Consider the following 13,802-nt stretch of genomic DNA (forward strand, 5'->3'; position numbering starts at 1 on the left):
CCTCTGGTGGATGTTGGACCGGCTGCAAATTGCATGGCATTAAAAGCCTCATCTGCCCCCTCCCAAAGAGCCGAGCAGCCCCTAATTATGGCCTCTAATTAGGGCCGGCATCAAGCTGAATCTCCTGTCTCAGCTGCAGTCTTCAGAAATGGGTTCTCGGCCATCTCTGTGCCCCATTCACTGCACACAGTGCTGTTTTCCATCTGAGCAGTGTGCAAACACCACACTGTGCCCCAACCTCGTCCCAGCCCCAACACCATCCCCAACCGCAACCCCATTCCATGTCCAACCCCATCTCCATCCATCACCATCCCATCTCCATCCCATCCCCATCTCCATCCTCATCCCAACCCCATCCCATCCCAACCCCATCCCATCCGTATCTTCATCCCCATCCCCATCCCCATCCCATCCCCACCCCATCCCATCCCATCTCCATCGCCATCCCAACCTCACCCCATCCCCATCCCCATCTCCATCCCCACCCCATCCCAACCCATCCCCATCCCCATCCCCATCCCAATCCCAATCCCATCCCATCCCAACCCCATCCCCACCCCATTCCATCCTATCACCATCTCCACCCCATCCCCACTCCATCCCATCCCCATTTCCATCCCCATCCCAACCCCACCCCATCCCATCCCATCCCCATCCCCATCCCATCCCAACCCCATCCCACCCCATCCCCATCCCCGCCCCATCCCCATCCCCATCCCAACCCCATGCCATCCCATCCCATCCAGTCTCCATCCCCATCCCCATCCCATCCCATCCCATCCCATCCCCAACCCCCCACCCCATCCCCAGTCCCATAAAACGCAACCCGCATTTATTCACCCTTTTCTGAACCGTTTCATTTCAGAGGTTTACAAACGAGGACCACCTGGCAGTTCATAAACACAAACATGAGATGACATTGAAATTCGGCCCGGCGCGCACCGACTCGGTCATCATGGCAGGTACGGCTCAGCCCCGCGCCGCGTTAATGCCCACGGCTGCAAGATTAATGCTGGGGAGCAGATGCAGCGAGCCACGTCTCTGCCTCCCATAAAAAGCCCTGTGATCTGCATTTAATCAGGAGCAGAGCGGAGCCGGAGGCTGCTGACTTTCTGCTCGTTTCTTTTTTTTTCCCCTGCTTTCTTTACGGCGGTGTTGGGTTTTTTCTCCTTCTCTCTTTTGTTTTCCCCCCCCCTTTTTGTCATTTGGAGGGGGGTGATGGGTGGACGGAGGTTCCTCTCTGGTGCAGGATGTGACAGCGAAGCTCCTTCCCCAGCGCTTTTCCTTTTTTGGGGGTTTGTTTTGTAAACCCAAACAGCTCCGAGTGCTGCAGGGTCAGCACAGCCCGTATGGAACAGGGAAAAGAAAGCACAGATCGGGGTCTGGCAGCAGAGCATCGCTGCTTACTGATGCTCTCCTGCTTCGTTGGGATCCTCTTTTGGGTCTCCTATGGGCTGGGGGCTTTGTGTAGGGCTGAGAGCAGGGAAATCCCTTCTGCAGCCCTCGGGAAGGACGCGCTCACCCCAGCTCCATCTCCAGCCCCATTTTGGGGCTGATGGGGAAGCAGCAATCCAGATTGCTGTGAGCCTGTGAGCCAGGGTTAGTGTTAGGGTTAGGGTTTAGGTGTAGGGTTGGGTTGGGGTTGGGGTTGGCGGCTGTGGATGAGGTCCTAAGAGAGCTGAGGCTGGACCCCAAGGGACCCAAAATGGGGATCAGCCTCATGGGAGCTGATGAGGAAGGCATTGGGGTGGGGGCTGCAGGCAGGCTCAGTTTCCTGAAGGTCAGTTTTCCTTCAGTGAGCCCTTTGCTAAATGGGGGGGGGGGGGGGCTTTTCCTCTATGAACTCCCATCCATGTCGGCTGGGAGGGGATGGCAGCACACATGGGGTGGTTCCATTCCCAAATCCTCATCTCTGCAGCTCCCAAAGGTGCACGCAGTCGTGGGTGAGACGCCAGCACAAAACACTTCACGAACTGCTTTGTCCCGGGGTTTTCTTCCTCCCTCCCTCATTAGCTTTGTGCTAACGAGCATCAGGATTCACCCACACCAAAACACTGCAGTCAGGATGCGGAGGGTCATAAGGAACAGAGCTCTCCCCACGCGAGGACTGATTGAAATGGGAATTGGGAGCTTCTGGGCAGTTCCTGGAGGTTGGGATGGGAGAGGTGGTGGGCTGGGAGCAGTCCTGGTGCTCTGTGGCATCAGGTGAGCGATGCTGAGCGGGGAATGGTCCAAACAGAGCCCTGAAAATGCTGCAGAAGCAGCATCCCACTGAGATCTGCAGCCAGAGCAGGTCGTGGGCTTAATGGGGAGAGGTGTGGGCGAGCAAAGCGTGCTTAATGAACAAACCTTAATGAGGCAGGGAGGGTGGAATACACCACGGCTCAAGGGAAGCATCTCAAGGACCCCCTTTGTGCTGGAAAGTGCAGGAGGGTCCCGTGCAGGCAGATGGCTGTTGGTGGGTTTCTCCTCCTCCTCTGATCCCTCTGTGCTTTTGGGATCTGCTCCTTTCTGGGGACACCAACCCCACTCCTGCCCTCCGTTGTTGCCCCCGAGGACGGGCAGAGCCCCGGGTTGGGAGGGACAGGCCAGGAAAACATCATCAGGTTTTGTGCTGAGCTGGGGGGCGCAGGAGGGGCACAGGGGGGCACGGTGTGAATTGGTGCTGTTGTGCTGCCCCCCCAGATCAGACCCCGACGCCGACTCGGTTCCTGAAGAACTGCGAGGAGGTGGGGCTGTTCAACGAGCTGGCGAGCTCCTTCGAGCACGAGTTCAAGAAAGCCTCCGAGGATGAGGAGAAAAAGGCAAGAGGAGAAAGGCAGCGCTGGGAGCCCGGGCTGGGGGGGCTGTGCTGGAGGGCAGGGCGTCCTGCTGTGCCCATGTTGGGGTTTTCCTGTGGGGTGACTCTGGCTGCCAGTCGTGTGATGGGAGCCCCGTTTAGAGCGCGTTGGAAGGGTTTCCTATTCCCTTATTCCAAAGGGCAAAGAGGCGGTAATCCCAAATACTGTGCGGATCGGGGTGGAAAGAACCAACCCTGGGGGCTCCGGGATCTGAGCAGAATCCTTTCTGAACCTCTCCTGGTGTCAGATCCCCAACGATGCTCCCCAAAGGTGCAGTTCTGGGGTCCCCCCGATAAAGGAGCAGGCAGGGCTCAGGCAGCACCATCCACAGCACGGTGCATTGCGGTGGGGAGAGGGGCTGCACGCAGGAGGGGCTGCGCTAACAAAGAGCCCCCTTGGCTGCCGGCAGCATCGATCCGGGCTGCCCCCGCCACCCCGGGGCTGAAGGACGGCGGGATCTCATCAGCCAGCAGCTCATTAAGGACGACTCCCCCCCTTCCCTTCTCAGGGATCGGAGGAGCACAGCTGCGTGCGGGGCTCTTAGGCTGCCACATACATTTACGGGGTTGATGGATGGACGTCCGTCCGCCCGCAGTCAGCGGCGCTGCTCGGAAATAAACCGCGGGAGCAGAGCGGCGTAAATCTTCCCCGAGATGGGGGACGGAGGAATTGGGAACGAGCGCTGCAAAGTGCCTCTCTCTGCTCCTGGCAGCACCCATCCATCTCCGCTCAGCGCTGCGGGGCCGTGCGGGCCTTCCTCCCCTCTGCACCTTTTGTTCTCCGCAGCTCAGACTGGAGGCTGCGCCCCGGTTGCGGTTTCGGGTCGGCGTGGCTCAGCCGCCCGCTGTCTCGCCGCTCGCTTTATGGGGAGACCACCCAGCTCCCGTTGCTCTGCAGCCTTCAGCTCTCGGATATTTGCCTTTTAATTTTTGTTTGGCTCTTCAGGACGGCCGCAGGCAAAATATTTCCGCCAGCAGTCGGGAGAACGGCGGCGGCTCTGAGCTCAGGGGGTGGTTTGGGTGGAAGGGACGCGTTGACCCTCCCCAAAAAGCCCTGCGCACCCCTCAGCCCCCAGCCCCGCTGCCTCTGTGTGCCCCCCCGGAGCTGCTGCTGCATCGCTGCGACGCTCAGAGCGTTGGCTGCCGGCGGCCCCACGGCTGCTGCAGGGTTTTGTCCTCTGTTTCCAAGGGTGGTCCGACAGCAGCGCCTTAATCAAAACCATGGGAGCAGCGGGAGCTTCCCTGGAGGCACTTTAAGTGGTTCGAAATTTGCCTGCATGTTAATCCCTTCTCCTTTGTGCTTCCCATCTCTGCTTAGCAGGGCAGGTACGTGGCCACGAGCTCCGGTGTAAATCAGCGCCAGAGCAGCCCCAGAGGCACAGATTTACCTTTTTGCCTCAATTTTCCCTCCCTGGAGAGGACTTCAGATGCAGCAGAGGAGGAGGTGTGGGTTAGGGGCCGGGCTGGGCTGCCGAGCAGGGATGGGGGATGGAGAGCAGCTCTGAGTTACGGGCATTTCTGCCCTTAATCTGACGCTCAGTGCAGGGGCTTCTCCACCCCACAGCTCCATCCCGCTCCGTTCCCTCCCAGCCCCACAGAAGCAGCCGCTCTCTCGTGTCCCCCCCCCATTGTCACCTTCTTCCCATCCCCACCAGCTCCCCATCAGCTGAAACATGGCACGTGGCACTGCAGGAGCCCAGGCTGGCGGCGTGTTGCCATCTGTGGGCATGCAGTCGGGTTTCATTTTAATGGGGAGCCCGTGGATGTTTAATAACTTGCATGGCTCTTTGTTTGCTTTCGATAATCGGGCAGTAAAATAATTCAGGCTGATTTATACAACGCTTTGCAGCTCTTTCTGCGGATGAAGGTGCCCTCTGTGGCTCAGGGCTTTGTTACCTGCTTTCCTCCGCAGAGCCCTGGGATGCAAAGAATCAGGTCTGTGTTCTCAGCACGAGGTGCCATTGGGGCTGTGTGCTCACAGGGCCGGCGCGGCTTCGCTCTCCGCCTCGGGCTCCCAGCTGCTGTTTCAGGACCAATAAATAATAATAATTTGGCAGCTCAGAGCTGCAGCTCTTCCTTTGGGAACGGGCGGCCGTTCGGCAGGCGATGTGAGCTCATTGTCCTCTCAATCCATCGCTGGTTTTTCCGCAGAGCAACGCAGCCCTGGACATGTCGCTGCCCTCCACCCCAGACATCAAAATAAAGGAGGAGGAGCCGGTGGAGGTGGACTCGTCCCCCCCTGACAGCCCTGCCTCCAACCCACGGTCACCGCAGAGCAAGGAGAAGGTACGTCCGACCCCCAGCCCTGGCAGAGGCTGCACAGAGCAGAGCTTCCCCCCGTTTGGGTACCACTGTGGCTCATCTTGTTTGTGAAAGAGAGAGAATCGCTTCTTCCCTCCCCGCCGCTCTTCAAACACGCTTAAATCTCCACGTGGAGGTGAAGAGAAGCTTCCTGCCTATCCCACGAATGCTCTTCAGGTGGGGATGAAGTGCAGCGCTGCAGCTTCACCCCCAGGGTGGGCAGCAGGTGGTCAGAGCAGGAGAGGAGCAGTGAATCACAGAGGGGACGACTTCCCAGAGCCAGAATCTCTGTGCCCCGTTCCCTGCAGTGACATACAGTCAGTTGGGGTAAATGGTGCCCCTCTGTGCCTCAGGTTCTGTGCCTTAAGTTTCAGAGCCATCAGAGGGAAACCAGAAGGGGCAAAGTATGGCAACTGCTGAGTCCTTGCCTGACCCACTGGTTGAGCACCTGGGGAAAGGAACCGGGCAGCCCTGAGAGCACAGGTGAAGGCAGTGCAGCTGTGCAAGCAGAAGAGGTGGAGCCTGGCTGCACCACTGTTAGACCCCATTTAAGGGCTGATTGCCAGTGGGGAGGGGTCTCTGTTTGGGGATCCCTCCTTTGTGCAGCTCAGAGATGAGTGAGCGCCTTCCCTTTGTAATGCCATCCCATTCTCTCTGGTCCCTTTGCTGTTGTACTCCTGGTTTGCCCTTCCACCGCGTTGATCTGTCAGATCATAACAGACAGCCAGGTTTGGGTGAAGGTAAATCATGGGATCGTGGAGCGTTTGGGCTGGAAGAGTCCTTAGAGATCATAGAACCGTAGGATGGTTGAGCTGGAAAGGATCTCACAGCTCCAGCTGATAACTGAACAGTAACCTCGTGTCTCCTTTTATCTGTTGGCCACCTTTAGGAGATCGCTCCCAAGCCTGTGATCATTTCCACGCCAACACCAACCATCGTGCGCCCCGGATCGCTGCCCCTGCACCTGGGCTACGACCCCCTGCACCCCACGCTGCCTTCCCCAACCTCTGTCATCACCCAGGCCCCGCCATCCAACAGGCAGCTCGGGTGAGTTTGTAGCACGGAGTCCTTGCCCCGAGGCTTCCCTCCTGTTATGCTTCCCGAGCAGTAATTAGGGACCCAGAGAAGTTCCTTGATTGGCAGAAGATCCGAGGTGCTGCGGCTGCTTGGGCATAAGGGCCTCATTGCGAAAGCAGAATGGGGTGGAAGCGCAGGAGGCAGGAACTAATTGTTGCAGTGTAATGAAACGAGGCGGATCTCACTGCAGGGAGAAATTAATCCCCGAACACAGAATCATAGAAGCTTCCACCAGGAGGTGCTCTGGGCTCCCACAGCTCTGCACGCTCCCTGGGGCTCTCCCAGCACTTCCCAGTCTGAACTGGGGGCCCAATGCTCCTCATGGTGCCTCCCCAGCACAGAGCAGAGTGGGGAGCACCTCTGTGCAGTGACCCCAGGGAGCCATTGGTCAACCAGGACACCATTGGTGTTCTCAGCCACCAGGGCACACTTTTGGCTCACGGTCTCCCTTGTTGCCACCGGGACCCCCAGGTCCTTCTCTGCAGAGCTCCTTTCCATGAGCCCAGCCCTGATGGACACCAAAGCTCTGATGGTGTCTGGGGACTCCCAAGCTGCCTTTGCAGCCTGAGAGCTCAGCAAAGCCACCCATAGGAAGCTGTCTGTGTCTTTAGTGGCTTTGGCATTTTCTCAGACAGCCGCTGCCCCTGCAGCAGAGCCTCTTCTCCAGCCCTCTGCCCTCCTGCACGCTCAGCATCTGCTGTGGGAGCCGTTCATTTCAGCCCAGCAATCGACGGCCCCTTTTTGCCCCTCGATCCATCCGGCATCAGCTCAGAGCTCACTGCTGGCTGCAGCCCTCGGGAGATGCCCTTATTCTGCCTGCATTCCACCTGCATTCTGCCTGCATTCCACCTGCATTCTGCCTGTATTCCACCTTTATTCTGCCCTTGTTCTGCCTGCATTCTGCCTGCATTCCACCTTTATTCTGCCTGCATTCCACCTGCATTCTGCCTGTATTCCACCTTTATTCTGCCCTTGTTCCTCCTGCATTCTGCCTGCATTCCACCTTTATTCTGCCCGTGTTCCTCCTGCATTCTGCCTGCATTCCACCTTTATTCTGCCCTTGTTCCTCCTGCATTCTGCCTGCATTCCACCTGCATTCTGCCTTTGTTCCACCTGCATTCTGCCTGCATTCCACCTTTATTCTGCCCTTGTTCCTCCTGCATTCTGCCTGCATTCCACCTTTATTCTGCCCTTGTTCTGCCTGCATTCTGCCTGCATTCCACCTTTATTCTGCCCTTGTTCCTCCTGCATTCTGCCTGCATTCCACCTTTATTCTGCCCTTGTTCCTCCTGCATTCTGCCTGTGTTCCACCTTTATTCTGCCCTTGTTCTGCCTGCATTCTGCCTGCATTCCACCTTTATTCTGCCCGTGTTCCTCCTGCATTCTCCCTGTAACCCAGGCTGTTTGGTGCAGAGTCCCCCCTCACTTGGAGACATGAGAAAATCAAACTGGAGCAATCTGGGCTTCAATGGGGTTTTGTGTCCTCTGCAGCTCTCAGGGATGGATCCATCCCAGAGCTCCACGGGGGGGGGGGTTTGGCGCCGCCCAAACTGGGGCCCCCGCGGCCGCGGGGGGGTTGTCAGCGTGACAGAGATGGAGGGCAGGGCTGTGACCTCCCCACAGCTCGCCTTGTTAGCCTGGGATTTTCAAAGCAGCCTGGAGGATTTGGGATGCCCAATAGAAATGAATGAGAGCCGAGCGTTGGCGTTCCCAGGGCAGCCTTAAAAATTCCAGCCTGAGTTATGGGCACGCGGAGCCCCCCTCTCTGACCCCGCTCCCCCCACGCCGCCGTCGCTCCACGCTGGCTCCATCCATCCCCCATCCCCTGGGCTGTGCTGGAGGAGGGGGCAGCTCTGCTCTCCTCCCTGCTGCTCTCTGCACCGTTCTGCTCTGGGCTGCGCCGAGCAGGAGGAGCTCCAGGGACGTTTTCCTTCCTCTCCCCATCGCTTGCTCCATTCCACCCCCCCTTTCCCTGTGCAGGACGGTCACCGCTTGAGCGCGGCGCTCTGAAATGGAGTGAGAGGAGTGAAATGGAGGCAGAGCCCGTTTAGCCAAGCGAAATCTGCAGTGGAAAAAAAGAAATCCTTGGTTGTTTTCATTTGTAGCAATGAGGCTCCGTCCCCATCGCCTCCACCCCACCCTCCACACTCCTCAGTTCACAAAGCGCCCTTCGGAAAGGGGAAAGCCAGCAGTTCATTCGTGCTGCCTGGACGACGTCGGCCCCAAATAACCCCCGAGCCCTGCGCTGTCTTTGCAGGTCACCCACAGGTTCCCTTCCGCTCGTCGTGCAGCTGCCAAACGGGCAGACCATGCCTGTCCTGCCCGGCCCCCCCATGCAGATGCCGTCTGTGATATCGGTAAGGAAACGCAGCACGGCTCTGCGAGGCGGAGGGGAGGGAGGGCCGGCGCTTTTCCCCCTGCCAAGGCGCTTCCATGCTGCAGAAACTAAAGTGCATCTCCCTGCCCTGCGCGAGATAAGGCTTGAGCAGGAGGGGAGGGTGGGTTTTGGTGGGGGGGGGGGCGGCTCTGGCAAGGCAGCAATAACGCGGCGATCACACTAGAGGGCAATCAGTCTGGAGAAAAAACAAAGCCGTGCCCAGACAGATGGCTCACGCCGTGGATGGAGGCTGGGAGCTGCAGGGGCACTGATTACCGCTCCCATTTGGAGCTGCGTGCTGCAGTCGGAACCATCCGAGCTTGCAGTGAACGTGTTGCTCTTTGCAGGCCAGCAAAGCCGCCCCCCCTGCCCCAGCATCACCAGAGTGCCGTGCAAATGTTCTCCTCGCGTGTTGGGCTTTTTGCATGCGAGGAATTACCCGTGGTGCAGAGCTCAGGAGCAGCTCTGAGCCCCCTGAGAGCTTCAGCTTCCCCCCCCCCCCCCCCCCAGGCACGGATCCTGCTGTGTGTTTTGGCATTGGAGCGAATCGCAGCCAAAGCTGCCCCAGGTTGAGGGGAGGTCGCTGTCAGAGCAGGCAGCCCCGCGCTGCTCGTGGGCACGCAGCTCTGCGCCGTGCTGCTGCCTGCAGGCACAGCTTTGGGGCTGCAGTGCTTTGCAACAGCGGACCTGAGCGGCGTGCTAACGCAAGTGCAGGTTCTGTTTTCCCCGTGGTGAGGGCAGAGCTCTCCTCGCTTAGCAGGAGACGCTTCGATGCGCCCCCAATGCTGCTGCAGCTCTGCAGCGCTGCCGAGAACCGGAGCGCTCCGTTCCCTCCCTCCCTACCCAGGGATGGGGAGAGGAGGGAGGTGTGGGGCTGCTGCGGCCGGGCAATCCTTCACCAGCAACCGTGGCCACCAAAGGGGCGGCTGCTGCCCTGGGCTGACAGCAGCACTGATAAATGGCGGCAGTTAAACGCCGAGATTTGTCAGGGCTGATAAATGCGCTCGGTCGGGGAACGATTGCGGAGCTCGTTGGCACCGCGGCTCCTAACGCTGCGTCGGTTCCTCCCCGGCAGCTGGCACGGCCCGTGTCCATCGTGCCCAACATTCCCGGCATTCCCGGGCCGCCCATCAGCAGCAGTGGCTCCGTTTCCCCGTCGGGTCTCCCCGTGCACTCAGAAGCCAAAATGGTGAGTGTGCAACGCGTGCCCGCAGCGTTCCGTCTGCGCTGGCCCCTCCAGAAAGGCTTTTTCCCCTTGGTTTTTGCAAAGAGCCGCTCCGAAATCAGGTCAGAGTGCTGCTCTGTGCTGGGATCAGGTGTTGGAGGGGCTGCGGCTCTGGCCTGCAGGGTGGGCACTCGGTGCTGGTGGGACGCAGCTCAGCCTGGCGTCGTCTGTGCAGAGCTGCTGCCTGCATCCAAGGTAACAGATGGGCTGGAGGTGGGCTTGGGGATGGCGGAGCCAAGAGCAGGGATGCTGTGCTGCAATCTGAGGGTCTGGGTAATGGGTTTTGTGCAGAGCCTTCGACTGAAGGTCTGTGAGGAAAAAAACACCTCAATTTTAGAACAAAGGGCAGCGAAACCCCGTTGTTTTTTGGTCAGAACGGGGGGGGGGGGGGAGTACAGATCGGCCTCCTGGCAGCGCTGTGCTGTTCCACGCTGCCACCTCAATGCCACCACCAAGTGTGTGCAGGGCTCACGGGCAGAGCTGCACCATGGCTGAGATGTCTCAGAACAGAAGGGATGAAAGGAGGCCCTCCACCATCCCCATCCCATCCCCATGTGGGCACTGTGTCAGTTTGGGGATGTGGGCACCTGTCTGAGCTGGAAGCTGCTGCCCGCCTCGAGCCAAACCAGGCGGTGGTGGTGGCTTCACTTGGGTTTGGAACGGCCGCTGTCACTCCTCAGTCACCTGGGTTCCCTGGGTGGGAAAGGAGCTGCATTAAGCCTCAGCAGAGCGGGGAAGGGGTGACTGATGTCCTTTGTTCTCCTCTGGCAGAGGCTGAAGGCCAGCTTGACGGCGTCTTCCTCGCTGAACGGCAGCGGCCTGGTGGTGGGCTCAGCCAGCACGATGGTGACGGCGCGCCCAGAGCAGAGCCAGATCCTCGTCCAGCACCCCGACGCTCCATCGCCAGCTCAGCCTCAGGTCTGCTGCTGCCCAGCCCCGGTGCTGGGGGTTACTGAGCCTCAGAGGAGCAAACCTCACACCTTCCTGGTTTGCAGAAACGGTTTAAAAGCTTTGTTTGTCCAGCACTGCTTCGGCACTGACGCTCTCGAACGCCACCAGGCAGAAAACTCCACCGAGGCGTTCATCTGCTTGACAGGGGCTGGAGTTCTGAAAGAATGTTTTGCTCCCTTCTCCCCGTTCGATTACGAGGGTTAAACGCTCCCCTCTCAGGCAATCAGCTCCGGCAGCTCCTGCCAGCTCACCAAATGCCAGCCCTCCATCAGCACCGCCACCTGCTCTGTCAGTTGCAGCGCCTTCCAAAAGTTTTAATGTCCATCTGCTGCCTGACAGCCCAGCAGCCGCAGTGGCAGAGCCCACCAGGTTGGGACCCCGCACCCTCCCCACCGTTTCCTTTGTTCTGAAATGAGCCTGGGCTGTGGTGTGGAGCTACAAAATCTTCCCGTTGCCTCCGAGAGCGCGTCTGGCTGAAGGCATTTGGAGAAAATGGAAAGCAAATTAATCTCGAAAGCAAATTGCCCACTCAGAAACCACTGTTTGTGCTCTGCCTGTGGTTATGGGCCCCGAGCGGAGACGGCGCGTGGTTCCGTTCCTCCCCAGCCCGCTCTGCAAAGCAGATCCCTCTTTCCCCCAGCCCCAAGATGCCGCATCTCCTCCTCCAGACCTGGTGGGAAACGCTTGCTCCGCGCTCTGTCAGCTGCGTGCTCCCTTTCAGCATCTCTTTTCCCCGTCTCCAGGTTTCCCCTGCACAACCCACTCCCAGCACCGGCGGTCGGCGGAGGCGGACGGTGGATGAGGATCCCGACGAGCGCCGGCAGCGGTTCCTGGAGAGGAACAGAGCTGCTGCCTCGCGCTGCCGGCAGAAACGCAAGCTGTGGGTGTCTTCCTTAGAGAAGAAAGCCGAGGAGCTCACAACCCAGAACATCCAGCTGAGCGTGAGTATGTAACCATTAAGGCTGAGCTCAGCCCGGCCGCTCCGGGTCGGTCACCGCGGAGGGAACGTCGTCCCCGTGCTGCAGAGAAAATGCCTTTGGGTGCTGCTGTGAACTCCAAACATATCAGTGCAGGTCAGGGGCTGAGCTGTTGGAAAGGAGCCGTGTGGAGAAGGACCTGGAGGTGCCCTGAAGGCCAGCGGTGCCCTGGTTGGCCAAAGGTTGACCGGTGATCAGCCATGAGCCAGCAGTGTGCTGCAGTGGCCAAGAAGGCCAATGATTCCCTGGGGGGAGCTGCACAGAGCACCGCCTGCTGGGGACGGGATGAAAGCAGCCGTGTTTATAGCATGGAAATGTCCTTTCTGGAGGTGGGAGCGCTCTGCTGGCACAGGGTCAGCACAGCACAGCAGTCCCAGTTCCCTTCATGGGGCAGAGGGCTGAGCAAGGAGGTTTTGCAGCTGCAGCCACAGATTTCTGTGAAGAATTGGGTCTTTCTGGCTGCTCCCCTCCTGCCTGCAGAAGTGCAGCAGGTCTAAAAACAGCTGAACAGAACCTTTCTCCTTTTGCAATTATCCTCCTCATCAATGCCCTCAGCGTTGGCCTGGGATTGGTCTGCAAAAACCAAACTCGTGTCCATCCTGGGCTTTTTCTCCCACTGCTTGCCCACGACTCATGGAATGGAATTGTTTTTCAGTAGCACCGATTGTGGCATTGAATTCTCTTCCCAAAGTAATTCTAGAAGCTGTTTCCTTGGGCAGTTCTGCAGCGTAACTGACGGAGTTTCAGCCATTTCTCCAAACCTTTCCATAGAGGGCAGTGATTTTGCTGCACAGAGCTTGGAGGGAAGCGAACCCGAAAGTTGTGGGGGCTCAGGAAGGGTCGGGCAGAGAGAGCACAGCGAGGGGCAGCTCAGGAGAGCGCTCCCATCGTGGGTTGGCCACCAAATCCCCCCACCTGAAAGCTTTGGTGTCCCCAGGCCGTCTCCAGCTCGATGCCAAGCGTTGAGCTCGCAGGACGAGCTGGCAGCAGCGTGTCCGTACGTCCACACGTCCACGTGTCCACACGTCCTTGTCTTTCAATCGCAGAACGAGGTGACGCTGCTGAGGAATGAGGTGGCTCAGCTGAAGCAGCTGCTGCTGGCTCACAAGGACTGCCCCGTCACCGCGCTGCAGAAGAAGACCCAGGGCTATCTTGGTGAGCGCCGCCTGCTGCTGCTGCTGCAGGTTGAACCACAGCAGGGACCACAGAAGGAGGGTTTTGTGGTTTTGGGAACCTCAGGCTTTGCCCCGTCTCCTCCTGATTGCTGTTCTCCACGTGCAGCTTCACCCCTCCGTGTGGCCTTTTTGTCCCCATGCTGGGGGACGTGGCACCCACCCAGCAGCTCCGGGCAGCACTCAGAGCACCTCATGTCTTTAAAACCCATCTCTGCTCTGAAAGCAGGGTCAGGAACGGGCAGGTTCTGCCAGTGACATCCTGGGGCTCCAGATCTCCTTCCCTGTGACATCAGAGAGCTGAAGGCCTCGTTTTTATCTTCCCATTTTCTTCCTTTCCTTCCTCTTAGTTTTTATACCACCTATTTCGTTCTCAGTCCGCCTGGCTGCTTCCTACCTCATCGTGTTTTATGCAGAGACCTTTGGAGGACTCTGCCCCCCTTCCCCCTCCATTCCCTTCCCAACTTTCCAGTTCCCATGGCAGTGTTACGTTGAGGCCCTCATCAGCTTCATTTCCAGAGCTCGCTCTCTTTTGCCCAGTTGTAGCAGTGGGGGGTTGGGGTGGAGCTGTGGCTCCTGTTGGGCTTCAACCCTTCAGTTCTGGGCTGAGAGGTGAGCGTTCAGGAATCACAGAACCGTGGAATGACAGCATGGATGGGTTGGGAGGGTCCTTAAAGGACATAGAACTGTGGGATGGCTGGGTTGGAAGGGTCCTGAAAGGTCCAAGGTCCATGGGATGGTTGGGTTGGAAAGGTCCTGAAAGGTCATAGAACATGGAATGGTTGGGTTGGAAAGGTCCTGAAAGGTCATAGAACATGGAATGGTTGGGTTGGAAGGGTCCTGAAAGGTCCCAGATCCATGGGATTTTCGGGTTGGAAGGATC

General features: G+C 58.6%; 1 protein-coding gene across 1 annotated transcript; it reads left to right on the top strand.

The window, feature by feature from the left end:
* Positions 1 to 842: 842 nt before the first annotated feature.
* Positions 843 to 13,519, top strand: LOC122193573 (cyclic AMP-dependent transcription factor ATF-7-like). Its single transcript, XM_042894408.1, has 9 exons — positions 843 to 962; positions 2,686 to 2,804; positions 4,991 to 5,125; positions 6,030 to 6,187; positions 8,475 to 8,574; positions 9,670 to 9,783; positions 10,591 to 10,737; positions 11,514 to 11,711; positions 12,794 to 13,519. The coding sequence occupies exons 1-9, from the start codon at positions 914 to 916 to the stop codon at positions 13,175 to 13,177; spliced, it is 1,404 nt and encodes a 467-aa protein (XP_042750342.1). The 5' UTR covers positions 843 to 913; the 3' UTR covers positions 13,178 to 13,519.
* Positions 13,520 to 13,802: the final 283 nt, after the last annotated feature.

Source organism: Lagopus leucura, unplaced genomic scaffold (genome assembly GCF_019238085.1).
Source record: "Lagopus leucura isolate 7727_CA_CO unplaced genomic scaffold, USGS_WTPT01 60365-0_obj-0_obj, whole genome shotgun sequence".
NCBI classification, from domain to species: Eukaryota; Metazoa; Chordata; class Aves; order Galliformes; family Phasianidae; genus Lagopus; species Lagopus leucura.

Excerpts from the sequence above, each read along its gene's own strand:
- LOC122193573 (XM_042894408.1), top strand. The coding sequence starts at position 914 with ATGACATTGAAATTCGGCCCGGCGCGCACCGACTCGGTCATCATGGCA. Across the intron at positions 963-2,685 it reads CGACTCGGTCATCATGGCAG|ATCAGACCCCGACGCCGACT; the intron begins GTACGGCTCAGC and ends CTGCCCCCCCAG. Across the intron at positions 5,126-6,029 it reads CACCGCAGAGCAAGGAGAAG|GAGATCGCTCCCAAGCCTGT; the intron begins GTACGTCCGACC and ends GGCCACCTTTAG.